The sequence below is a fragment of the Ambystoma mexicanum genome, chromosome 14 (assembly GCF_040938575.1).
Source record: "Ambystoma mexicanum isolate Mex_15411 chromosome 14, UKY_AmexF1_1, whole genome shotgun sequence".
Classification (NCBI taxonomy): domain Eukaryota; kingdom Metazoa; phylum Chordata; class Amphibia; order Caudata; family Ambystomatidae; genus Ambystoma; species Ambystoma mexicanum.
The window spans coordinates 129,595,533-129,621,231 of NC_090940.1; the positions used below are offsets into that span (position 1 = coordinate 129,595,533).

Sequence of the window (25,699 nt, forward strand, 5' to 3'; positions counted from 1 at the left end):
TATAAATTTGCCATTAGGGAATATGTCTTTGCTTTTAAATTCTTCCTCCGGGTCCCATTTTTTTTGTATATCTGTATCATATGTGGGTGCTATACCGAAGTTCCATAACGGGGCCTCAGCGTAGTAAGGTGTCTCCAACCCCAGCCTGCGGTAAAGCTTGGACCACGCCTGCGCTGTTTTACTAACTGGATCGAATAGACATTCATCTCTGTGTTTACCTTTAAAGATGACTGACCTTAAGTCGGTTGGGCGTGCAGCTTGTTTTTCTTGTTTTTCTAAATAAATGTGGGGAGAGGTGTCCTGCTTATCATACCAGTGCTTGACGAACTGGGCTTGTGCGACTAGATAATATAATTTGAAATCAGGAGCTGCTATACCACCTTTGTTATATGGCTCCACCATTTTTTCCCATTTCATCCTGGCTGCCCCCCCCCCCCCCCCGCACCAGACAAATTCCACCACCAGTGATTTGAGAGTATCAAAGAACTGCTTACCAGGCCATATCGAGATGTTAGTAAATATGTACAGCAGCTTAGGGAGAATGACCATTTTCAGTATAGCTATCCGGCCGATAAGCGAAATAGGAAGCTTGGCCCAGAAGCAGAGCTTAGTGGAGATCATATGCAGTAGGGAATCATGGTTATTCATGAATAAGGACGTTCTGTCTCCCGACACGATAACCCCCAGGTATATTATCTTGTCCAGGGACCATTGTAGGCCGTGTGTGTTGTTTGGACATCTAGTAGCTGGGGTTAGGGGAAACATTTCAGATTTAGAGCGATTGGTTTTATATCCAGAGTATTCAGTGAATTTATGCACTGCCTCCATTGCCGGACCCAGATGTATATCTGGCTCTCGGATGTATAATAGGGCATCGTCAGCATAAAGTGATATTGATTTGGTCAGGCCCACCATCCATATACCCCTCTGTCTCTGGTGTTCCCTGATTGCTGCTGCTACTGGTTCCATGGTTAGGGCGAACAGTATTGGGGAGAACGTGCAGCCCTGTCTCGTGCCCCTAACCAGCTCAAACCATTCTGACATGGTGCGGTTGGTCAACACCTTGGCTCCCGCGTTAGTGTATAGTACCTTTATACATTTCAGGAAGTATGGGCCTAGTCCAAATTTCTCAAGCACCATGAACAGATATGTCCATGACACGGAATCAAACGCCTTTTCGGCATCTAGAGACACAACCACCGCCTGGCCCTCTGGCTTGATTTGGGCCATGTCCCCAAACAATCTGCGCAGATTCAGTGCCGTCGATCTAGTGGGGATAAATACACCTTGGTCCGGGTGTACCAATACTGGCTTGTGAGGCAGGAGTCTAGTGGCCAGGATCTTAGCAAACACCTTTGCATCACAGTTTATAAGGGATAGGGGCCGGTATGAGGACATCTCATTGGGGGGTCGTCTGGGCTTGGGGAGTACCGATATTATGGCCTCTCTCATGGACGTTGGAAGTGTCCCCTACCTCTATGGCCTCTTCCCACACGGACAGTAATATTGGGGCAAGCTCCTCATTTAGCTCCTTATGTAACTCAACCCCCAGTCCATCTGAACCAGGGGCCTTTCCGTTGGCTAGTGATTTAATCATTTCCTTTATTCCTTCAACCGTAAGGGGTTGGTCTAACCGCAGTTTATTTTCTGTTAACCGCATCGTGAGCGTGATACTATCTAGATATTCTCTGATGTCGTTGGGAGCCTTCAGATCATGGTTGGCATATAGTTCTGTATAAAAATGGGAAAATCCTCTATTTATGCCCTCCTCACTTGTTACTGTGCCGTCGCTCGCTATTATGCTGGAGATCAAAGTATGGTGCCTCTCCACTTTTAGTAGGTTAGCTAGGGTGCGTCTCACCTTGTTCCCTTTGCCATACCGGCGCGCTCTGGCCGGAGTAGCCATATACAGCAATTCCCTTGTTGCTAGCTTATTGAATTCTTGTAAATTACTATTAATGTCTGCAAGGGTGCTGTCCTCATGCAGAGATTTATATTGTTGCTCTAACTCTCCTAATCGTTTCTCTGCTTCCGCCAGTTCCCCCCTGACCGCCTTCAATAACCCAGTGGATTTGGAGATCAGAATCCCCCTCACCCATGCCTTAAACGTCTCCCATAGAATCGCGGAGCTATTTACAGAGTCTTTGTTGGTTTCAAGAAAAAATTCTACCTCGGTGTGCAGTTCCTCTGCAACTACAGGGTCTTTAAGGATGTCAGGAGGCATTCTCCATCTCCTGACCGGGGGCTTAAGGTTTCCCAGTGTCACGTCTAACAGGATAGGGGAGTGATCCGACAGGGTACGGGGAAATATTTCACTATCATTAATTTGGTTCATAAGAGATGCAGACACCAGCCAGTAGTCTATGCTGGATTCGATGTCATGCACCGAGGAATAGAAGGAGTACTGTATTTTGTGGGGGTGCAGTGTTCTCCAGGCATCTACCAGTAGCAGCTGTGATATGATTTGTTGTAAAGTGTCAGCTGTTTTCGTGGGGTTCCTGTGTGTGGAGGTGGAGCGATCTAGGGTAGTGTCTAATATAGTGTTGAAGTCTCCTCCCCATAGTATTCACTCGCTCCCAGATAAACCAATATCTTGCATTACATTTGTGTAGAAATCAGGGTCATCTGCTCCCCTTCACCCTCCTCCTTGATCTGCTTACGCGGGAGGGAAGGGGGGGCCAGCACGCCAGCAGCGGCCACAGCGCCGCGCCTATGACGGCCGCTCGAGCCGATTGCTGCTCCCCAAGCCGCTCCGCCGGACCTCCGGACTTCCTCCCACGGCGGCAGCAGCTACGGGCGTCGGTGCCCCCCGTCGACGGCGCCTCAAGCCGGTGCCGGCAGTGTTTTCCTTTCGCTTGTGCATGACACGGCGCACCTCCACTGCTGCGCCCCTCCCCCACTGCGGCCCGCTCCTCCCTACAGACCTCCGGTCCGCAGTGGATATGTTGTGGAGCCAGCGAGCGGCTGCGCTGGCACCTTCAGACTGCCGTAACTTCTCCGGGCAAATTATCCAAATTCCTTTTGACTTGTGGGCTCGATTTTTTTTTAAATGCTTGCTCCAAGGGTCTTCCGCTTCAGGAATCTTCTTCCATGAGCACGTGGGATGGCGCTGAAAGGATAGATGCGTTGCAGGATTGATGTTGGAGCCGGAGCTTCCCTCAGGCAGCCATTTTCGTTGTGCGCACCCTGATCAAACACTTCTTAACATGCCTTTTTCATACCTTCCCGCCAAAGAAGAGGATTCCACCTGTATGGAGCCTGAACCTGGTTCTAGCAGGGCTTCTGAAGCCTCCATTCGAACCTTTGTTAACAACCCACATCACATTTCTAACTTGGATGGTGGCTTTTTTAATGGCCATAATATCTTCTAGACAGACGTGTTTCAGAGCTCCAAGCTTTGGTTATAGACCCTCCGTATCCGATTCATGAGAGACAAAGTGGTTGTCTCCACTAATCCTCATTTCATTCCTAAAATCCCTTCAGAGTTTCATAAAAATGCTACCATAACTCTACCCACATCCTTTCCAAATGCCACTTCACCAGCAGAAAGTCTCTGCACACTCTGGAGGTCAAAATGGCATTGAAATATTATTTGGATCGCACAAAACCTTTTAGATCGACTGAGCAGCTGTTTGTAGCCTTTGGTCACTCAACAAAGGAAGATCCATATCAAAACAGGGCATTTCAGATTGGGGTTCATCTACAATCTCCTTCTGCCACTATAAGGCCAGCAGGCTGTTACAATCGGGCCCCAGAGCACATTCCACTAGAGCCACGGCTGCCTCGGCGACTCTGACCTGGGGTACCCATCAGAGACATCTGCCAAGCGGCAACCTGGGAAGTGCCCCACACTTTCACCAAGCACTACTGCTTACACCAGCAACACGCTGAGGATGTGCAGATGGGATGGGCAGTCCTTCAACGACTGTTCCAGTAAGGTAAGCCATGCAGCTTCTGGGGTCGTTTCCTTTCTCTACTTGGAAGATGTATTCTTTTTGCATTAGCGCAGACAATTTTTAAAATATCTAATCTGTGTTTGCCTGTTTTTCACCTCCTAACATTTATACTGCTACAAAATCTATTGTGAATCCACGAAAGATCCAATACTGGAGAAGGGAGTAGTTTCTTACCTGTAACTCCATTTCACCAGCGTTGGTATCTTTCATGGATTCAAAGGTGCCTTCCAACCTTCCCCCTTCAGGCAAACATCCTCTTTGAGGGTTATCCTCCAGCTGGAGTGGTTAAAATCTGAGGGGAAGATCCTGGGGTGGAGATATACACTCGACGTCCCATTTGTGGGTGCCAAGAGCACCCACAACATCATCAGTGGGACACTCAAGGTGTCCATTTTTTCCATCGGAAAATTACTAAGTCAAAGTAATTTTGGTTTTCCAGCCTGACAACGGGGAATATTCAAAGCATGTGAATCCATGAAAGTTACCAACGCTGGAGAAATGGAGTCACAGGTAAGAGACTACTCCCATCTCTGCCTTTTCCTGATGACTACTGCTTGACCTGTGTTTGCTGACCCTTTTGTACAGGCCTGGTACATTTGGTTGCAGGGAACATTCCTCCACATTTCATGGGGAGGCAAGCCCCCATGCCTCCTTTTTGCCATCCCCCTGACCCACCCACCATCAAAATTCCTTTTGAACAACTGCCCTGACCGCGGACACCTCCCCCTCAAAAAATACATGCAATTAAATACAGTTCCTTCACCGAATCTGGTAAAACGAATGTGACCTATGTGTTCATATTTCCCTAACAAGGCTTGGTATTGGTTATGGCCAGTTTAGCATTGTTTCAGCATGTCTTGTATTTTTTAGGCCTAGATTGTTAATTTGGTTTAGCTGTAAGTCCAGCACACAAAATGCCAAGACCTCAAATCGCCAGTCAGCCGTTTTGCGGTCAGACGAAGTCCCACCCTATGTATGTGGCTCTGCGCCTGTGTGTTGTTGGTCCACTGCTATCCTACAATGCTCTATTGCTGATACTAGGTCCCTAGGGGTGAAAATGATCAGGGTCAATACAGTGAGCTTCCTGCTATTGAGGCACTCGCACAACTTGAGCAGTGTCATTTATTGCTGGGGATGTGGTAATGGCAGACTTTCCTTTCCTCAATCAAGGCACTCGTGGCTTCTGCTTGCATTTAGCAGTGCCTTCCTTAGCTGCAGGGAAGACCAGCACCAAACATATTGTCAATAAAGGAGTGTGACAATACTGAGGATTCGGGCTTGGCAAGAGAATGGGGCAAGTTCCACCATAAGATCCCCAACTCCTAAAACCCACTGTTCCCGTATGCTAACTTGCAGACCCTCGTTGTTCCAGCCTTACCTGGAATCCTGAGTGCAGATCAATCTCTCCCTTAACTGGTGGTGACTGCCAGCCCATAGAGGAAGACCAGCCGAAGAAGATGAATGCCCACAGAGAGGAAGCCTGACAGTGTGGCTGGGAGTAAGAGCTGCAAAGGAAGCCCACTGCCCCTTGGACGCTGGGTCCAGCCGGTACCCTGAGTGGACTGAGAGCGACACTGATAAGGGCAACCAAAGCATCGAGGTGAGGTGGCAGAAAAGCGCTGTTTCACCTGACAGTCATCTGGACAGCAGTGCAGAGCTGCAAAAAGGAGCAGGTACCTGCACCTGCAAAATCGTATAAACCGCTAGAGCACCAATAACTAGAACGGCTGGGGATGTAACCTCTCATTATATACTGACCTGAACCTCTCTGAACGATGGGGACTGGGTGCACGGAGGGGAACATTGCCTGCCCAGTGCCACCATGGTTGTCAAACTTCACTGCAAAGCCCCGTGAGGGAAGGGGGCAGGGCTTAAGCCCCTTTTAAGACTTTCTGATGCACATACACGTCCCAGGGGGGCAAGGACAGATGATGATTGGTTAGGGACAGAAACGCAATCCTGGGAAGAGGAGAGCTATAAAAGGGGCCAACAGGAAGGGAAGGGAGGGTTAACTGGGCGAGGTCAGTGGAGTTAGAAGTGGAAGGCCAAGAGACCAGCACGAGGAAGGAAGGAGTGGCCGATTTTGGAGGCTTTGTGTGGGGAAGCTGAAGTATTGTTTTTTTGAGAAAAAGGGTACTTCATTGTGAATGATCATGACTAGAAATTAGTGAAGATAGATTTAGTGTAAGGCATCTTTGAGACACAACTGAGGTAGTGAAAAAAAGGTTGTTTTGTGGAGAGTTTGGAGGAGAAGTGTAGCTGGTGTAGCAGTTGGAAGAGGAAGAAACTAGGCATAGAGAAATAAGAGGTTGGTATGAATGTTAACATCAAAGCGTGGAGGCGAGAGCTAGCAGAAGTGAAAGATTGGAGGGATAAAAGAAGTGGTACGGGGAGTACAGTAGAGAGTAAGAGAGAGAGTGGAAAGGGAGTGGTCAATGTGGGTGTGAGTGAATCAGCTGGAGTCCAACTAAGCAAGGGCAGCACGTCCCAACTTCCTTAGAACACTAATTACTGCATAGGCTAGGGAGAGTTAGCAAGTCCCTTAGGGAGCCCTGCCGTTTTCCTGCCTCCTAACAGGGGAAACCAATAATTCACATGGTCAATCTGTACCTACAGCGTCGCCTTGTAGATAAAATTCCTCCTCGAGCCGTAACCAGAAGAACACCTTCTGCAATACAAGCTAGCGTCACCTGCTAAGCCCTATACGGCGAAAGTGAAACCAGCAGAGGGAAGCAGACAACCGGGGGCAAAGCCCGAAAAACTGTTTAGAAAGACATTAAGATTTGTGAAAGCAAGAAGTATTGCAAGACAAGGGGAAGGGAAGTGTGCCCCTTGACATCTGGGGTCCGAGCCCGGCCGAGGGAGAAGTTATCACCCAAAGTTCACTGAGAAAAGGAAGTGTCTTGTTAATTTGTTTAATACAACTTCTGAGGGGTCTACGCCCAGAAGAGGGGGACGTAGGGGTGAAGCCATCACCCAAGTGTTTGTAGAACAGAACTTTGTGTTTGTTTGGGGAGAGCATGAGGCTTTGAAGGCGAGAGACCTATTGAAAAGAGACTTAACCATCGAAGAACCTGATGGCTGGAATGGAACTGTAGACTTGTGCTGGGAAAGCTCGAGTGTGTGCTGTGCTCAGGAGACACACCTTGTTCCGTGCTGAAAACGTGGGGGAGGGAGACCTCTGGCAATCACATCCTAACTTATTATTTGTGAACACTTTTTCCTTTATTGAAATCTCTATCTCACACGTTCTATAATTAGTTGTAAGGATTTGGCAATAGGTTTTGGTTAGTATAGGCCTTTTTACTTTGACAATACACCACGAGGACTGCCTTATTTTTCATTTTGATGGTCGACACTTGTTCCCATCTTAGATTTAGGTTTAGGTTAGGCGTTGTTCCAACTGGCATATTGTTTAAATAAACACCCTTGAATCGTGATCACTTGTGTCTGTCTTTAGTGTTGCCACCATGACTTCCTTTCAGTCGTGATAGAACCCTATGGGTTCCTTACATGTTCCCGTAGCCCCTTACAATTAGTTGCACTAAAGCGGTTGCAAGCTTGGTCCATGTATATTTAGTTCTCTTGCTCTTCTGTTTTTGGCAAAAGGAAAGCTTTGGGCAGTATGTAAATGTATCTGTCCTCTATCTACAGAAGGTATAAGCATGTTCTTTGTGTATGTCTGCGTATCTGTGTGCAGGAGTGCACATTTTCTTCATGACTAACGCGGCTATGTCGTGTTGTCACTAGTGACGTTATCACGGTTGGACTTCACCGTCACTCAACCTTGTCCAGTGATTAGCTGCCTGTCTCTTCGAAACCATTAACTGGATATGGATTTAAGTGTCGTCTGAGCGAGTATCTCTTGGAATATGTAGGATACATTGGGGCAGTTGGTGCTAAACCGAACAACGAGTGACATCTTCATTCTCCGGGTTGACATTTGCACAAGGGACATGAGGGCCATTCCAGGGACCCTCTCCTCAGATATTAGGTGGCATTTTAGCACCGCCTATAAGCCGAAACCGTTGCATTAGAGTACAGATAGGGAGCAATGGTGTATGAAGAGGGACACAAACTTTGTAGGTGCTGTTTAATATGTGCCCAACAATTGACTGCCCATGGTCGTGTTAATCCCTATGGCCATTCCCACCCAGTTCCTGCCCCACCTCGACCATAGTACCTCCTCATGAGAACTCTTTTAGCTCCTTTTAATCAAGCTGTACCATCAAACTTTGCAGCCGAAGTACCGCCCAGTGTTTTCTCAAAGCAGTCTTCTGAGATTTAATGACTTAACTGGAGTAATAAACATGCTACTGGTGTAATAAAAATGGCAACCGCATCTGCCTTCAGCCACTCGATTTATAAGCATTATGCATGTCCTTCACTGAAGTCCTGTTAAAAACAAGCATTGGCAAAGCCAGCAGCTTTGGCTTGTGTATACGTATTAGGCATTTGCCAGGCGCTGCTATTGGATGCCCAGGTACTTGCACCATTTTGCACCTGCTACCATCAATGGCCCGTTATTACCACTACACAGTGCCTGGCAAGTGCCTTTCCCATGCCTACACATGCCAAGGTTTGTTTTTGTGTGTCAAATTTGCCTGCAGGCATGCACACACAAAGCATGTGTTCTTTTCAATGTCTAAATGATGATGTAAATGAGCGAAAGAAATAAAGACCGCAGAATGTTTTCTGGCCTCATGGCTTGGTTACATAGCATGAAGTGCTGACCAGCCTCCAAAGCAGTGCCACCACACACGTCCCCAAGTTGGGCAGTAGGGGGTCTCCCCCAAGAGTGGGGGCCCGGGGCAAGTGCCCCGTTTGCCCACCCATAAAAAGGTCTCTGTGCACAGGGGCTGACAGGCCCAGCCTCGTAGCAGACCAGAAGAGGGAAGGTGCCCTGGTGTTAGGTTATGGTGAATGCAATGTTTGTGGTGAGGAAGGGAGAAGGAGTGAAAGAGGTTCTGTGGGTAAACTCACCCCACCCCCATGCCTTGCTCCCCCAATTAAAAGAAAATCCTGCCGGCACGGATCATGTGGAGGGTGGGGAGCAGGCAGGAGGGTGGGGGGGGATACAAATAAATAGCAATTTTCTTGCTCTTTGACGGCCACACCAAGGTGGCCTAAAAAAAGCTGTGTTTTTCGCATGCAGCCTTCAATTGGCCAGATTTAGACATAGAACCGAGGAAAGATGGTTGTGGTGAAGGTCGACACCTGGCCAGGTTGTCCTGTTGGAATAAATTGAGTGGTCTGCTAAGAGATTTTCGAATGGGCGTTGACTGCACTATAAACTGCGAGAGGGAATGGCAATTTAGCTATTTAGGGGTCAGGGAAAGCCCAAGAAAAGCTTCACATTCCCGATTGCATGATCCACTGTTTGAATAGTACCTGGTGGCACGTTTTTTATATTTGTTGGTGTATTTTGAAGCACATTTGGCTAGTAATATTGGTTAAAACTACAGGGTGCACTGTGCACAAAATAAAGTGCCCCGCTATTTCCTAGAACACTGGCCTCCTGGCTGGACTTTCAGGCATTGCTCTTTTGACCCATTGGCCAGTCCAAACATGAATATATGTGGGATCTTCGGATATGAATCGTGGGGTTGATGCTAAATAAAATCAGACGAATTCTTGCTGAACAATTTGCAAGTTAGTACATAAAGAAATGTGTTTTATATACATAGATTTCATTTTAAGCAACACCTCCTATCATTATCTAGATCATCCTAACATAAACAGACATGTAACAGTTGTGGTATTAATGGGTCTCAGGAATGTAGCTCTGAAGCAATACTAGTTGTACATGGGGAGATGTGAAACTCCTAGGAATACATTACTCAGAATGATGTTACTTTGACCTGAATATTGGTGACCCTGACCTATGTTCTGGCATCCCATTCAATCTGGACCGAAAATATATTTTTTCTCCCACAGTAAGGTGACAAATGTAATTTGGTAACGATTTACATTTGCAAGGCATTATGTGGTGTCCTACATGGTTGGGCAGTTTATGTTGTTGCAAAACTCTGCAGTAGCTTTTCTAGGTTTTTATTGGTGACTTGGCCGGAGCAGCAATGTAAAAATAAATGCATTTGCATAATTCACTAGTCAGATTGATCTAGTGTGTTTATATTTTGCTATGTTTTTCCTATTTTCCTGCAGCCCAGATGACCTACTAAATGCCTTGAACGAAGGTATAAGTCGTGCTGACGTCATCATCACATCAGGGGGCGTGTCCATGGGTGAAAAGGTGCGCTACAGAATTGATTTGCTTTAAATGTTCTTGTATTCTTGAGTAGAATAAGAGTGGGCGCAAGGGTTTATCTCTTTTTATGTACCAGTTCAGTTTGGTTTATTTTGAGTGGTTTGATCCTATTAACAGAGATGGAAATGTACCACTTTTGAACAAAATAGAATTGTCATGTTTAAAGTCTGCCTGATAGTTATGATATTGTTTTCTTTTCATGTAATTTAACAGGACTACCTTAAACAGGTGCTGGATATAGACCTCCATGCGCAAATACACTTTGGCCGGGTATTTATGAAGCCAGGGTAAGGGGCACATATGTTATTTTTGCTGAGTGCTAACTCAGTTATGGGTTGATGAAAGCTCCATAATGTTGTCAGTCTCTTGGCATTTATGCATTTCAAACTGTATTTCTGTAAAGTACTAGTAGATGACGTATAATGACTACTAATGGTGCAGTTTTTATTTGAAAAAAGAAAATGCTAACTGTGTGTCTTTGAGTACAAGGAATAGTTACATTTCAGAAAAGTAAAAAACAGAAAATAACCAGGACTTTTTTTAAAAACCAAGCTCTGCAATCCAAGGTAAAACATTTACAAGATTAAAGGTTGCTACTGTACATTGAATACGGCTGCCTATAGCGATTAGTGAGATTAAATAAAACCAATCTCATCCCAACATTTAGAATTTCCCATGTTTGTTTGTTAGCTTTTGTATAGCATGTTGTAAGCTACAGAGAAATCCCCAACTACAAGGCACAAATTAACCAGCCATTGAGTCCTAGTATCTTGTGTTGCTTGGGTATCCGCATCAATAGAGCTTTGCCTTTTAAGACTAGCTCTGCTGATGAAAGATGACATTCCCATTACTTCATCCAACCAGTGCTTAAGCAGCATGCACGCCAAGTGAACCCGATCTACTTTATTCATGATCATCCCATGATATCCAACAATATTCTTTTTTCTTATTCCTTTTTATCTGTGGCAGGTTTGTGCAAGTATTAAAGATAGATTTTCATTTATCATGGTCTACTTGGCGCATGGTTTGTAGCTGTTCTTTAATTGGATGACTTCATGCCATGAAGAATGTTATGTTTTTCTCCCTTGATCTTCGAATCATCAAATATGGGTGCACTTCTTTTGAGCCGGATACATTCTCAACATCTAACGTGCTCTTTGGGCCATCATGTTTGGCATAGTGGTTAGTGTTCCAATACTGTTCAATACATCTTATGACTTTCAGTGAAATAGCTTTCGTTTCAGGAGACTTCTGCATATGACTCCAACCAATGTTCACCATTACTTATTCCTGTATCTAGTGGAGCATGCAATCATATTTCTTAGTTAATTCTGGCTCAGGTCGGCTAAATCTTATTTCATACTTCTGTAAATTTCAGGGGCATACAAACAAATGCCTTTTCCAAACCTATTCGATAGAGGTGGGGCAACCCCATCCTCAAAAATTCCTGAAAGTCTTCCTTCATGAAGCAAGATAAAATCCTTCCAAAGTTCTTGATATGATATGGCATTTATAACACGCCTATACACAAGTGTTTCAAGGCGCAATGAGGTAAGGGAGGGGGGACAGAGGGAAGACAGACAACAATCTTACTAGGCCAGATGACATTGAGATTGCGCAAGTGCAGGGGAAGGGGAAAAGTGCAGAGGGGGCAGTGCGTTACTTGTGATCGGCCATAAATTAAATAGAATAAATAAGGCAATAAGTAAAAGGTGTGGCCAGCTAGTGGCAGGTGCAAGGGGTAAGTGTAGACATCAGGTGTCAAGTGCTGGTAGGAATACTGAAAACAGTCCTCAAGCGCTGGGGTTTCCAGGGAAGCAGTGCAGGTGTGCAACTAGTGGGGGAGGTGACCTGGGCCCGAGATCTGGGGTAGCCAGGGAAGCAGTGCAGTATCAGTAACAGCCAGGAGTTCAGCAGGGGAGAGGAGTATACCAAGCAGAAGCAAAGAGGAAGGTTTTGAGGTGCTTACGGAACCGGAGATGATTCTCCTCAAGTTTCAGGGAGGCTGTTCCAGAGGGAGGCCCCATCCGAAGAAAGAGATCGACCACCAACTCGTTGCTTGGAGAAGCGACTTACCCTGAGGGAGTTGGAAGCGGATGAGCGAAGAGCTCGGGAAGGAAGATATTTAGGAAGAGAGATTTGGAGGTATTCAGGCCCCATAAGGCCTTGTGGACAATGAAGAGGGTTTTGAACTTAATCCTCGCTGCCACTGGGAGCCAGTGCAAAGATTTCAGTCCTGGAGACATACGATCCCTGGGCTTGAGGCCAAGGACAAGTCTTGCAGTCCTGTTCTGGGTGAGTTGCAGAGGGCGGAGAGTAGAAGCAGGCAGATTTAGAAAGAGGCTGTTGCAGTAGCCCAGCCCAGAGAGAACCAGAGCTTTGGAGACAGTGAGCTTCTGGGGGAAGGAGAGGAAAGGAAGAATACCTCTGAGGAGGTGCAGCTGGTAGTGTGACTTCTAAGAGGCGTCAGAAATGTGAGGAGAGAACGAGAGTGTGGAGTCGAAGATGACCCCAAGGTTTTTAGTCTCACAGGTGGGAGCAGGAGGCCTAGAGAGACCGGCCAGAGAGTGACAGGAAAGGAGGGAGCGGGTATGCCGATGAGGAGAATCTCAGTCTTACTGGCATTAAGGCAGAGATCATTGGCGGCGCACCACTCCTGGATAGCAGACAGTCAGTCAGAGATGAGAGAAGGAGAAGAGGTGGCAGAAGGGGGCCTGAAGATGAGTTGATGTCATGATTCCTGCCCCTCATGTCCCCAGCCCTCCAAGATGCCCGGCTGGAGCCAGACCACGATCACCTACATGGCCCTCAAGGGCCTCTCCATCCCTCCAAAGACCCACTTGGGGTCAGACTTGGCGCTTGTGGCACCAGACTCACTCACATAGGATAACATTGGAGATTGGACTTGTAGTGCATTGATGGAGACAAGATGGATGCCCCCACATATTTCGGTTCCCAGAACTGCATGTGCGGTCTAGTCTTTTGGGTGTGGTTCAGCCCAGAGACACCTGGGATACCCAGAGACTATTTAAGCCACACCCAGGCTGAGAAACATGCTTTGCGTTTTCTGCACCTGCAGCGTGACGCTCACTGTGTTTGGATCGGTCTGCCGTAGGCCTGCATCTTTCTTTTGCGCTCTGCTCCTGCAAGAACAAGAACACCGTTAGGAACAGCCTTACCTTGCGGCGCTTCTGCCCATCATTCATCGCTCCTTCTGTTCTGCGGGCATCTTCGGCGGTGTCATTCCCATCCGGGCACGCCGCATCCTAAGAAAAAGGGAAAAGAACAGAAAAAAAGGCATTAGTAAGCATTCTGCAAATCTTCGCTTATTTTTAAATACTGTACGAGCTTCAAACGCTTACCTGAATCCCAGCCGCTCTGGGGGAACTCTGTCTCCGGAACTTCTCATCCATCTGCAAGAGGGAAAAGACACTCCAGGTTAGCGTGGAAACATCTAGAGGCGCTGCATACCGCGCTTACCCACCGCATTTGTTCTTCATAACCGGCATCCACGCTGGAAATGTTGCGGCATCTAACAGACACAGAAAAATAACTCAGTTCAATGCAAATACGAAAGGGGTGCATCGCGCTCTCACTCACCTTCAGCGCTACTCATCTCGGCAGCACGCCGCCATCCCCGGATGCCGGCCATCATCTAAGGAAGGAAAGAAACGAAGTTAGAGAACTGTTCAAAAGACTCATTATACTTACCTGACGGACTCTTGCCAGTGAAGTAACTAGGTAGCAACGAGCCCGCATCAATCAACGTGCCCCTGTGCTGGAAGCAGGACGGAAAGCACACTATCCAAGAAAACGAGGTGAGCTGTGGATCAAAGGGAAGGGTTGGACCCCGGGGAAGAAGGGGTTCAAGCACACAGAGACAATAGGGAGTTAAACTCTACCAATCCTGTGTTTCAGGCCCAGTCTCCAGTCGAATAGCCTCCAGGGAAGGGTTTGAGGTCGTAAGAGGTCAGAACAGGCTGAGTGACGTCCCTGTGGATACCAGGTGAGCGTTACAGTTGACTGTCATCCGCATAGCACTGAAGTTGGGGCAGAGGGCAGCAATGCGGTGGGCAAGAAGTACCAGGTATTGGTTGAACAGCCAAGGAAAGAGGTTAGACCCCTGGGGAATACCACAGGTAGAGATAGAGGAGAAAAAGGACCCAAGTTGGACCTGGGAGGGTTGATCAGAGGGGAAGGAGGTCAGCCAAGCCAGGGCCTGATCGGTGATACCCAGGTTATCACGGAGGCGGTTGAGCAGGCTGGCATGGTTGACCGTGTCAAAGGTAGAAGAGAGATAAAGTAAGATGAGGACACAGTTGGTGTTGGAATCGAGGTTGGAGAGCAGGTCTTCACGGATGTTCAGGAGAGCAGTTTCCGTGCTTCTGGCAGCTCTGAAGCCAGACTGATGGTCATGTAGACTACCAACCGATTCAGTGTGAAGGTTAAGCTGGGAGATGGCCAGCTTTTCCAGGAGTTTGCCCAGGAAAGGGGTGATGGAGATTGGCCGATAGTTGGCCGGGCAGGACGGGTCGGCCGAGGATTTCTTAAGAAGGGGGTGCACAAGGGAGTGCTTCAGGAGAGAAGGGAACACTCCAGTGGCAAAGGAATGGTTGCAGAAGTCAGCAAGAGCACGGGCCAAGGTGTCAATGAGGCCCTTGATGGTTTTGGAGGAACAGGGAGAACCTGTTTTGATGAGACTTTCATAGATTAGACTTGTCTAGAAACCTTGTCTGGGGAGAACAGGGGAAAGGCAGAGGTGGCCGAAGAGGGACCAAGGGAGGAGCAGGGAGTAGCGGGAGAGGAAGAGAAAGAGGACAGGATGTCCTGAGTTTTAGAGATGAAATGAGAAGCATGGGTCTGGGAGGGGACAGGAGAGGTAGAAACTGCAGCAGGATTGGCCAGCTCCTTACAGATTTTAAAGAGTTTGGCTGTGTTGTAAGATGCTGCATAGACGCGGTATTGGATGTGGGCTCTCTTCTTGGTGTGGACAGAGAGCCGGTATTGCCTTTGGATCAGGCGGCAGGCCAGTTTGTCTCAGGATGTACCGGAAGCACGCAATTTCCTCTCCGCCACCCTGCACTTGCGTTTAAGGGTGGCGAGGTCTGAGTCGTACCAGGAGTTGCACTTGGCTTTGGGCTTCAAGCGGATCCTCATGACAGTGGCAAGAGCTTTGAGGGTATCGGATATAGCAGAGTGGAGCATGGAGAGCGCCGTGTCAGGGTGTGAGGAAGCCGATGGGGGCGGGAGGGGTGAGAAAGTGGTGGCGAAAGCCTCAACTGACACGTGCTTCATGGGTCAGATAACCGAGAAGGTAGGAAGCAGTGCTGGAGTTGGCTTGGCCTGAGGGGTGGAAAGAGTGAGCTGGGAGTAAAGGAGAAAGTAATCACTCCAGGAGAGAGGAGTTGTGAGAGGGATAGAGAGGGGAAGGTATGTAGAGATCAGAACATCAAGAGTGTGCCTTGCAGAGTGAGTCGTGCAAGAGAGTAGGATAGAGAGAGAGTCGCAGAGGTCGCGAGAAAGTCCAGAGGAAGGGCAGGAAGTATCCAGGTGTATGTTAAAGTCTCCAAGAAAGAGGAATTAGGTGGTCGAGACCAGGAGGGAAGAGGGGAGGTCCGCCCACCCAGACAGGAAGGAGTAGATGTGACCAGATGGCCGGTAGATGGTAGCCACAGTAAGGGAGTGGCTAGGAGAGTGAGAGAGCCTGCAGATGAGGCATTCGAAAGAGGAGTAGGCCTGCGTAGGAATGACAGAGGCACAAATCCACTCTGGGAAGATCAGGGCTACACCCTCCAGAATGGTTGGACCTGGGAACGGAGAGGATCTTGTAGCCGTCAGGGAGGAGAGTGTCAAAGCTCGTGACAGAGCTGGCTGTGAACCATGTCTCGTGAGACTGAGGACATCAAGGTCAAGTTCTTCCAGGAGGCAGCAAATGTCAGAGGAGTGTTTGACAGCTGAGCGAGAATTAATAGTGGCAATATGGAGAAGGTTGCTGTCCTTGGTAGACTTCCGGGGAGGGGTACAAATCAGAGGTACGCCCTGCAGAGGTGTAGAAGAAGCCCGATTGGGGACAGAAGGAGGAGGAGGAGGAGAGGTCAAGGTAGCCAAGGAGGAGACAGCAGGGGGAGGCAAGGAAGCCATGGAGTGGAGACCGGGACAGCAGAGGAAGGAAGGAAGGAAGGAAGGAAGGAAGGAAGGAAGGAAGGAAGGAAGGAAGGAAGGAAGGAAGGAAGGAAGGAAGGAAGGAAGGAAGGAAGGAAGGAAGGAAGGAAGGAAGGAAGGAAGGAAGGAAGGAAGGAAGGAAGGAAGGAAGGAAGGAAGGAAGGAAGGGAGGGAGGGAGGGAGGGAGGGAGGGAGGGACCTGAGTGCCTTGAACCAATACAGTGCCATTCAGGTGAACATTAATGATCACCTTAGAGGAGTCGAAGGAGGGCAGGAGGGCCTCCCACGGGGTGCCACCATTAATGAGAGAAGAAGAGAGACGAGAAAGCACAGAGACCATATGAGGAGTCCATCGGTCTGGCGAGGGAATGACAAAGAAGATGTCGGTGAGGGTTTGCCTAGAGGAGGCACTGATATTTGTGTCAGCAATTGAGAGGCCTGGGTTGGAGACTAGGATATCCTTTTTAAACTTCTCCCTACCAGATTTAGTGAGGAGATCAGGATAGTCAATAGAGAAGCAGTTAGAAAAGATAGGTGAGACAGAGAGCACCATAGAGTAGGGGGGGGGGGAGAGAAGAGGAGAGGGGGTGGGGAGGGCAGAGCACTAGGGAAGGACGCAGGGAGGGCCTCAAGCAGACCAGACAGAGTGAAAAAGACCATAGTAACCGGGGTGGAGTGGAGGCTCTACTCCTACCTTACTTAGTAGCTGCTGGCTTCTCAATGAGTCTTCTTACTTTTGCTTCCATCTAACTCACTTTATGCATCGCATTGTAGTTATTGTACGTAGCTGCTGGAGTGGCATTTCCGACAAGTCACTATGCATTCATTTTTTCTTACCGTCTATTCTGTGTGTAGATTGACGATTGGACTCCTTGGTGGTCTAACATTTAAATCTGGAGTCAAAACAGAAGACTGATGGATGGAAGGTTTTCAATCGATCATAACATAACATATAGTTCTGGCCATCCAGACCATTGTTTCACAGCTTACCATGTCATTTATAGAAGGGTAAAGACCATATGCAAATCATGCTTGCTTGGTCCTCACCCCTAGAGGGGCAGTCCAGTTGAACTGCTAGGTCACATCCCTTCTGCACAAGACCACAAGCAAACCTTCCTGGGCTCACAGTATATTGAACAAGGCTGGACACCACAACTCTTGGCTTGGGGTCAGTGGTGAACAGTCTTTTTCTTACCTGTTTGTTCTAGGTGGATGGTCAGACTGCAGTCATAGTTTCACCCCACCCCCTCCCCCACCCAAGGGTGCAACATGCAGTTTTGAGTTATTGCTGTGCCTCTTGTATGAAAGGCATGGTATCAAGAATAGACGGACACAAGTGATCACAGTTCAAGGGTGTTAAACTGTATAGGTAGGGTGGAAAAATGCCTGGTCTAAACCTAAATCTAAGATAGGAGCAAGCTACAACCATGAAATCAAAAATAAGGCAGACCTGGTGGCATCTTGTTATAGCAAAAGGCCCATACTAAGAAAAACCTATTGCCAATCCTTAAGCTAAATACAGAAGTGTGTGGGATAGGGCTCACGAGAAATAAAGTCTTCAAAAATAATATGTCAGGATGAGGTAGTCGTGGTCTCCATTCCCCACATTTTGAGCACGGGACAAGGAGGGACTCTGTAGCACAGCACACGCTCAAGCTTTCCCAGCACGAGACGACAGTTCCTTTTTCAGCCCTCGGGATCTTCGATGGTCAAGTCTCTTGCTCTGTAAAACGTCTCTTGCCTTCGAGGGCCTGATGTATTCAAAATAACAAAAAACGTTCCTTTCTGCTTGTATATTGGGTGATGCTTTTTCACCCTTGGATCCCCCTCTATCGTATTCACAAATCTTATTGTCTTTTTAAACAGTTCAAGGTGGACAACCCTCTTCCGGTTTCACTCTTGTCAACACACTGTTCTTTGTGACTTTAGACTTTGCCCCTTTCTATCGGCATCCCTCCTTCGGGTTCACTCCTGTCAATCTCACAATTCATTTTACTTTCTTACGATGTGGGATTCACTTCCCCTTTTCACGATCATCTGACGGTCAAAGACTGACTGTACACAGGATTTTACTAGACCCTTGTATGACCACTTTACCCTCTTCTCGCCTTTCCCAAGGCCTTCTGGTAGTAGTTTCAACTATCAGGTAATCGCCCAGAGTCTCTCGAGTGAGCACCCACATGGCAGCTAGCTCATCTGCAGCTGGCATTCCCCTTTTACATCAATAGTTCTTTGTACAATGTGTAATCAGCCGTTTGCTACTTTTCTTCAACACAGTTTGGTTTCTTTATCAATCCTCCCCCCTCGACTCACCGGCTGTGATAAACCGCTTTGCTTTCTTCATATCGGGAGTCAAGGCCGGTACCACGGTAGCAGGCATCTCACTCTGTCCTGCTTATCAGCGTAGGTACGCTCAGTGTACCATTGACATCTGCTGCAACACACTTGGGCTATTGTTTGCGGTCTTACAATTCCTTCCGCGGAGGCCTCACAGGCCTTGGTCAGAAAGGACAAGGTTGCTTCTCTCCTTGTCATCCTCTTGGTTTGCGCCGTGTTTCTCCTCCTCTTGAACTGCCGTGCCTGGATAGCTGTCTTGCTGTGCGGTCTGCCTTGCTCGTATGGTGCTCTCGTGCTCCACCTTTTATCCCTGTGGGGAAGGGAAAGGGCCGTCAGGTGTTTGTGATTCTGGTCAATTGCCTGACTTTGCCTGACCCTTGTGCTGGGACACGTCAGGTAAACAGCTCTGGTGTTTGTCCGTCATATTTCGTGATGTGCGAAAGTGTTAGTCGGAAAAGGGGGGGTAGATGATTTGTATATCCACCCAGGCTAGGATGGGGCAAAGGTGTTATAAGAAGAGGGATACCACATCTCACCCATCAGTGTCCTACTTCCACTCCCCTTGCACCTCATCCAGGTGATCCTCCCTCACTGGTCCACCCCCAGGAACTGAATCCAATAGCGATGACCATGTCCTGGCCACCTGGATGACCAATCCCTGGGAACTAGTCAGGGGGACACCATCTGGTTTCTCTCACCCTCCCAACCCCCACTTGAACCTGGGTATCTAGCCCCCAACAAGGCTTGTATCTCTCTCTCTCTCTCATCTTCCACCCCTCTCTCTCTCTACCCCTCCCCCAAAGTTGTGGGCAGTTACCCCCTGCCAACACAATGACTATGCATTTTCCTTAAGTCTTTGCCTCCTCATTAAGCTCATCCTTTATTGTGCATTTCTTCTCCTCCTAGTTCTTTCCCTTGTACCTTACTTCTTCTAGTTATTTCCCTTCTCAAACTACGTTTTCTTGTACCTTGCTTCCTCTCCTAGTTGTTTTTCTCTTCAAACGTCAATCTTTCCACTGCATGTTTCTTCTCCATGCCTCCGGTTTTATTCCCTTCACCATCACCAACCTTTCAGCTGTGCATCTCTCCTACTATTCTTCCCCAGCTCTAACCTCCTCCTCTCTCGTGCTGTCCTTTTGCTGTGCACCACTCGCTCCAAATATTGCCATTCTGACTCCATCAGCACTGGCTGATTTGAGCCCCTTTTTAATATTGTATGGTTTTTAATGGAGGGTCCTCTAATGAGGTAAATTTGGTAACCCGTGGCTGTCGGTGTGGTGCTGGTGTTTTTTTGCCGCTACCTGCCCTTCCTGCGTGTGCATTATATAGTTTATCATTTTCACTTTCGCTTTGACTCTGGGGTTTTCAAAAGGCTGGGCCACAGTCCTGCTTTTCCAGCCTGCGTGTTTGAAGCTGCCGACCTGATGGCATCTTGCATTCTTCTTGCCTCCTGGGTGTTGCTTTGCATCAGGGGACTCCGATGGAAACTCAGATTGAGGTCTATCAGACTGGATTCTTGGAGGACAGACTCCAAGTGAGTGCAGATTTGAGATCAGATTTGAGCTGGTTGGGCAAAGAGCAGAATGTGATGGTAGGCAAATCCTTTGCTCTCTTTGTTTTTTCATGAGCAGGGCATCACTGATGGACCTAGATGACATTTCTGTCGAAACAAAAAAAAGGGAGATTCACTAATTGAGAGTAGAGGAGTTTGTCCATCTCCACACTCCTTCCCGAATACCAACACTTGAGTTTTGCCATAGTGGTGTAAAAGATTTCTATATATCTTCAGCTCATAGGTATATATTGTCTAAAAACAACTGCTGATAGGCGGTATGAATTTAACAGCAAATATATTTTTTATATGCGTATTTGCACATGTATACTTTGTACTTTTTGCACATCACAAGAAGAAAATGTTTTTGTTATATATCCTATTAAATGGGTTTAGAACCATGAATTGTTTAAGAGAATTTTAGCAGAATCTCTTATTCTTAAACTTCTCCAAGTAGAGAGTGGGCGGCAGGTCTCTCCTTGGCTGACTCCTCCCTTTGGAACAGCCTCCCTGCCGCTCCCAGACTTGAGTTTCAAAAAAGGTAGCAGGCGCTCCTCTCCAGAAAGAACATGGCATGATAACCTGTTCTGAGATGAGAGTTTGCAGCACACGCTTTTTGCTCACTGTACCTTTTACAGATCGGAAATATCTATTTGCATATCAGTCTTTGTCCCGCCCACATGGGCTGTCCAGCACCGAAATGCTATGGCAATTCCTCTCTGAACAAGAGTACCAACAGCAACCCCATACACGTATTTCAGCCTTGTTGGGCCTCATCAGTGAGGTGAAGCTGTGCCTCTCTGAGACTTGATCCAGACCTCCTCAAATTCCAGAAACTGTTAAAACGCTGCTCTTCTCTACTTCTTTCCCTCTTCCCCTTCCCTGCTAATCACCTAACTGCCGCTGTGACTGGTGGCCTGATCCTCATGAAACTCACAGGATTCCAGGCCCTTCTTCCCAGTCGATACCAGAACCCACCCGCCCCCACTGTACTGCCTGTGTGGGCCCCTGCTTGGTGGCTCTGCATCCCACCTTTGGGAGTTTCCTGCGCTAGCACTTAGCCCAAGGCTCTCCTCCTTGGCTCCCATTAGTACTGCCCTCCCGGGCCCACCACCAGCACTTGCTCACTCCTCTGCCCTCCCCCCCACTCCCTCCCTGTCTCCTGCACTACTCACTGCACTTCCGAATGCCACAAGGCCTAGTAGGACCATCACTGTATTTTAATGTTTTGCCATTGTTATTGTTCCCTGCCCATTTAGACTTGTGGCGCTTTAAAGCACTATTCAGTTGTATAAGCGCCTAACAAATGCTCAATAAAAGAAATAAATTAAAATTCAAGGGCCTTCTTTCATCAGCCATGCAAGCTCTCACCTGATGGCTGTGTTGTCCCAGGGTCTCTCTTCCTCGTCTCTGTGTTAAGTCGATGCTTACCTTGTACGGGGAGATTGTGGCACATTCATCTAGTGGTTTGTGCAGCCATAACCACTTTCCTGAGAGAGGTTCCTATCCAGGAGATCTTCAGGGCAGCGACATCGTCATCCCTGCACACATTTGCAAGATACTTTCTGGAGTGGGATGCCAGGGCTGAGGTCTTGTTTGGAAGTTGTGCAATGTATCTATGTTTGAGATGCATACTTTTCTGTTCTTCCTGGTGCTTCCAGGGCCCTTCCTTCCAAATTTGTCAGGTACTTATAGTAAAGTCTTCCAAAAATAATTAATCTGCAGCAATGCTAGTATCTTAGTAGAACAACACGTTACTTACCTTAGGGGTAACGTTGGTTCTAATGAATGCAAGGACTCCTTTGCATATTCCGTATCTGCCTGTCTTCCTCTCCTCAGTCACCTTGAAATTATCTAAATCTTCCTGTAGTGGAAAGCATCCAGTGAACCGTTGGGCTTAGGCATGCCGCACAACTTATACCCTGTACACTCTCACTTTCGGTGGAGGACACATGGGCACACTTGCAGCACTGCCGATGTAGCCGACACTGTGGGGAGCTTGACTCTAATTTATCTGAGGACCCAGCCTGCAGACTGAATGATTCGATGGTAATGCATCTGCAGAAGACATTGGGCCTCATTCTGAATTTGCCTGCAATTCAGTTGTAAATCTGCAAGGTACGCAACTTGTTCGTTCACTGCTGGTTCTGGACTGCGAGTGCCATAACCAACCAAAGACCCTCACAGGTGTCAATGCCTGACTCTTGAGTGCATCTTCCCCTTAACAACAGTACTTAAAAGCAAAAAAGTGGCAAAAGTAAATGTAATCCCAAATAAATAATGCAATATTTAAAGTGTTTTTTTAAGAACGTAATAAGCCCCACTGAACATCTGGTTGTTTAGTTTCATTGGAGGATATCCTTCGAAAAACCCTCAATCTTTAACCGATACTCAAAATTAGACATTGTACATAGGAATTTGACAACATATTGGATTATTTTGGTCGTTTTCAAGGGGTACCTGGAAGATAAGGTGACAAATGTGTTTTCTTACATGCATGCAAAGTATAGAATGCGTAAAGAACACTGCTGTGGGCTGAATGGAAAGCTGCACTAGCAGGAAAAAGAATGACTAACAAAATGAATGTTAGCCTTTAAGGGTGAAATCAGAAATAACTTACTAGCTTCCTAACCCCTGTTATCTCTTTTAAGGGATGCATTTTGAAGAACCATTGAACTTAATAAGTTAAATTACTTTCTTGACTTTTGTGGTTATCCTGCTCCCTTCTGGTGCATTTTCAGTTGAATTAAATTGAGCAAATGCTCAATATGAGCCCTGGTTGTGAAGCAAAAAACGACGTGCACTGCCACTGTGGGTGTATAAATTATATGCATATATGTTTCTATTTTTTTAGTTTGCCAACGACTTTTGCAACAATGGACTTAGATGGTGTGAGAAAAATAATATTTGCACTACCAGGTAAGTTCTGGTTCAAGCCTGTAAACTGTTTTCCCTGAATAGAAATATCTCGTAAATTGCATCTATTACAACCAAAGGATGTTTTTATAACTGATTACACTACACGCTTCATTACTTTAAGATACTTCATACAATAGTTTTGAACACCTTCTGTAAGTAATCACTGTTCAATGTTAAGGGGCCTGTCTATAGCAGAAAATATTGTATAACCCTGTGGGGGGTCGCGAGGGGATATGTATGTGTGTGTACGCGCATAAATGTGTGTTTGTAGAAGGTCATAAACTAGGTAGCGTTCTAAATCTGGTGCATTCCAGTCTCAAGAATCTGTGATTAAGAACAGTGCCAGGGTGATTTTCTTTTTTCCAAATGTTGAGCATGCCACACATACAGGTTATGTTTAATCGAAAAGTATCTGCTGTAGTTTAACATTCTCCTTCAGTTGTTTTAGAAATGTTAACATGCAAATCGCTGCTGTTGCTAAGCTTCTTAATTCTGTTTATCTACCAGCTTCTCATGATCCAGAAAGATGCAGTTGCCTAGCGAGTTTCTTGTAAAAGAAAAACATTGCAATGTTTCTCCAATACATTGAAGTCATTTCATTGGTCACAGCCCTTTGCCAAATTGAAGGCATCGGTATCCAATGTAAAATGGCTTTTTGAGACTGATGCAGATTACTTGAAAAGATTTCTATTTTGGCAAATGTGTTAAAATTGGAATCAAGCAACCTGATATCTTTTACAAAATCTCATTGTGTACTTAAAGGCTACAGTAGTTCTATTCCTTTGGAATGATAATTATTCTATTTCTAATTGATTTTTTTCTAGCACAGATTCCTCATCTTAAATATATCTTCCATAGCACTGGCTCTCTTAGGAAACTTCTTCAGCCACTGTAGCGCCCCATAGTTTGTTATTTTTTCACACACATTTAGTGAGCTACTTCAGGAACGCCAGTAGTATACTTCAGTTTTTCATGCTACAACATGCCTATTACCCTGAAGGCCTCTGTCTTTAAGACCTCTGAGAGGGAGGCAGATGTCTATGTCCAGCACCCACACAGTTGGAGCGTGCTGCAAGATTTTATGCCTTCCTCCACAAAGTTGGAACCACACGCTTTTGAAACAGCCGTCTTCAAAGACTTTATACATGAAGATGCTAACCAGTTATGAGCAAGACAGATGAGGATTGCTTTTTTAATAGGGCCTGAGCCTGATCTCACACTTCTGATGGGTTGGTAGCAGGTAAGTTTGTTTTGAAGGAATTCCAGGCCTGTCTGGCGGAGGGCACGGTGGGAGATGTACATGATGTACATGACTTTAAAAGCAACCCTTTGGAAAATAGGTAACCAGTAGAGCACCTGGAGGGAGTTATGTGCACTCTGAGGGCAAGGAGGAGCGCAGCTGCAGCATTTTGGACCCATTGGACCGGTTGGAGCTTTGTGAGTTGATAAGCAGGGTCACCCAGATAAAGGGAATTAACATAGTCTAGTCTGCAGAGGGTGATCACCATGATAGTTGTTACTCTGTGGGGGCATGAGACGTAGGGGAGGTAGTGTAGGATGTGTCTTTGAATGTAGAGGTGTTGATGGCACGATCAGGATACAGCGTTGATGTGATGTGAAAGTGTTAGATCGGCATTCATGGTGCATCCTAGGTTCTTTACTGAGTTGAATTCTGCATGAGTAGGGCGTATGGAGGGCGGCAAGGGGGTGGGATGAGGGCAGAGAGCTGTCTTGCTGCAGTTCATGATTTCTGTTTTACTTGGGTTAAGGAGGAGGTGGTTAGCCAGCAGTCAATGTGGCTGAGCAATTCCCAGAAGGAGAGATGAGGGGTGGCTTCTGTCCATAGTTACTGATAGCAAGGAGGTGAACCCTGTCAAGAGAAAGGTAGGTGTATCACACCCAACCAAACAGCCACTCACTGTCCTCAACAGAGTTATGAGTAAGTGTAGGTTAGTGGAAAATTGCTCAAAATTATTCAACAATATTCCTGTTATGCTTTAAATATATTCAGTAAGAATGTATCTCTCAATCATTCAAGGTTACTTTGTAGTGTGTGAACGTAATTCTTGTATCGGAAGAACCAAGCTGCTCAGGTTTCCAAATGTGAGCTAGAGAGTTTTATATATTACTTTTCCAATCCATTTCGGAGATCAGAGTCTCCTTCATCAGGGTTTCACTCTTATTTTTTCAATTAAAGCCATTGTCATGTCCAAAATAATAAACATAATTAAATATCATTAGAACCCATCGATCAAAGCATTCCATAACCCAAGTGCAGCATGTTTTTAAATTGAAACATAAACATGTATCTGCATCATCATATCAATATACAAATTAATACATACCAAATTAACGTTGAGCATACCGTTCGAAGTTGAATGTACAATAGTCAGACCAATAAACCAAGTGGAAAAGAAAAGAACAAAGCAAAATAAGCAATCAATATAAACGTTTGATGGTGTAATTAGGAGAGAACTGCTTAACAACATGAATGTGTACCTTTAT

General features: G+C 46.6%; 1 protein-coding gene across 38 annotated transcripts in view; it reads left to right on the forward strand.

Moving 5' to 3' along the window:
* The window catches only part of GPHN (gephyrin), a 2,801,546-nt gene that overhangs the window by 2,689,993 nt on the left and 85,854 nt on the right, over nt 1–25,699 (forward strand). For all 38 annotated transcript variants that reach the window (XM_069638674.1, XM_069638676.1, XM_069638677.1 and 35 more), the window contains 3 exons: nt 10,122–10,209; nt 10,438–10,511; nt 23,130–23,194. In XM_069638674.1, coding sequence (XP_069494775.1) covers nt 10,122–10,209; nt 10,438–10,511; nt 23,130–23,194 — 227 coding nt within the window. The remainder of the gene's footprint in view (nt 1–10,121; nt 10,210–10,437; nt 10,512–23,129; nt 23,195–25,699) is intronic.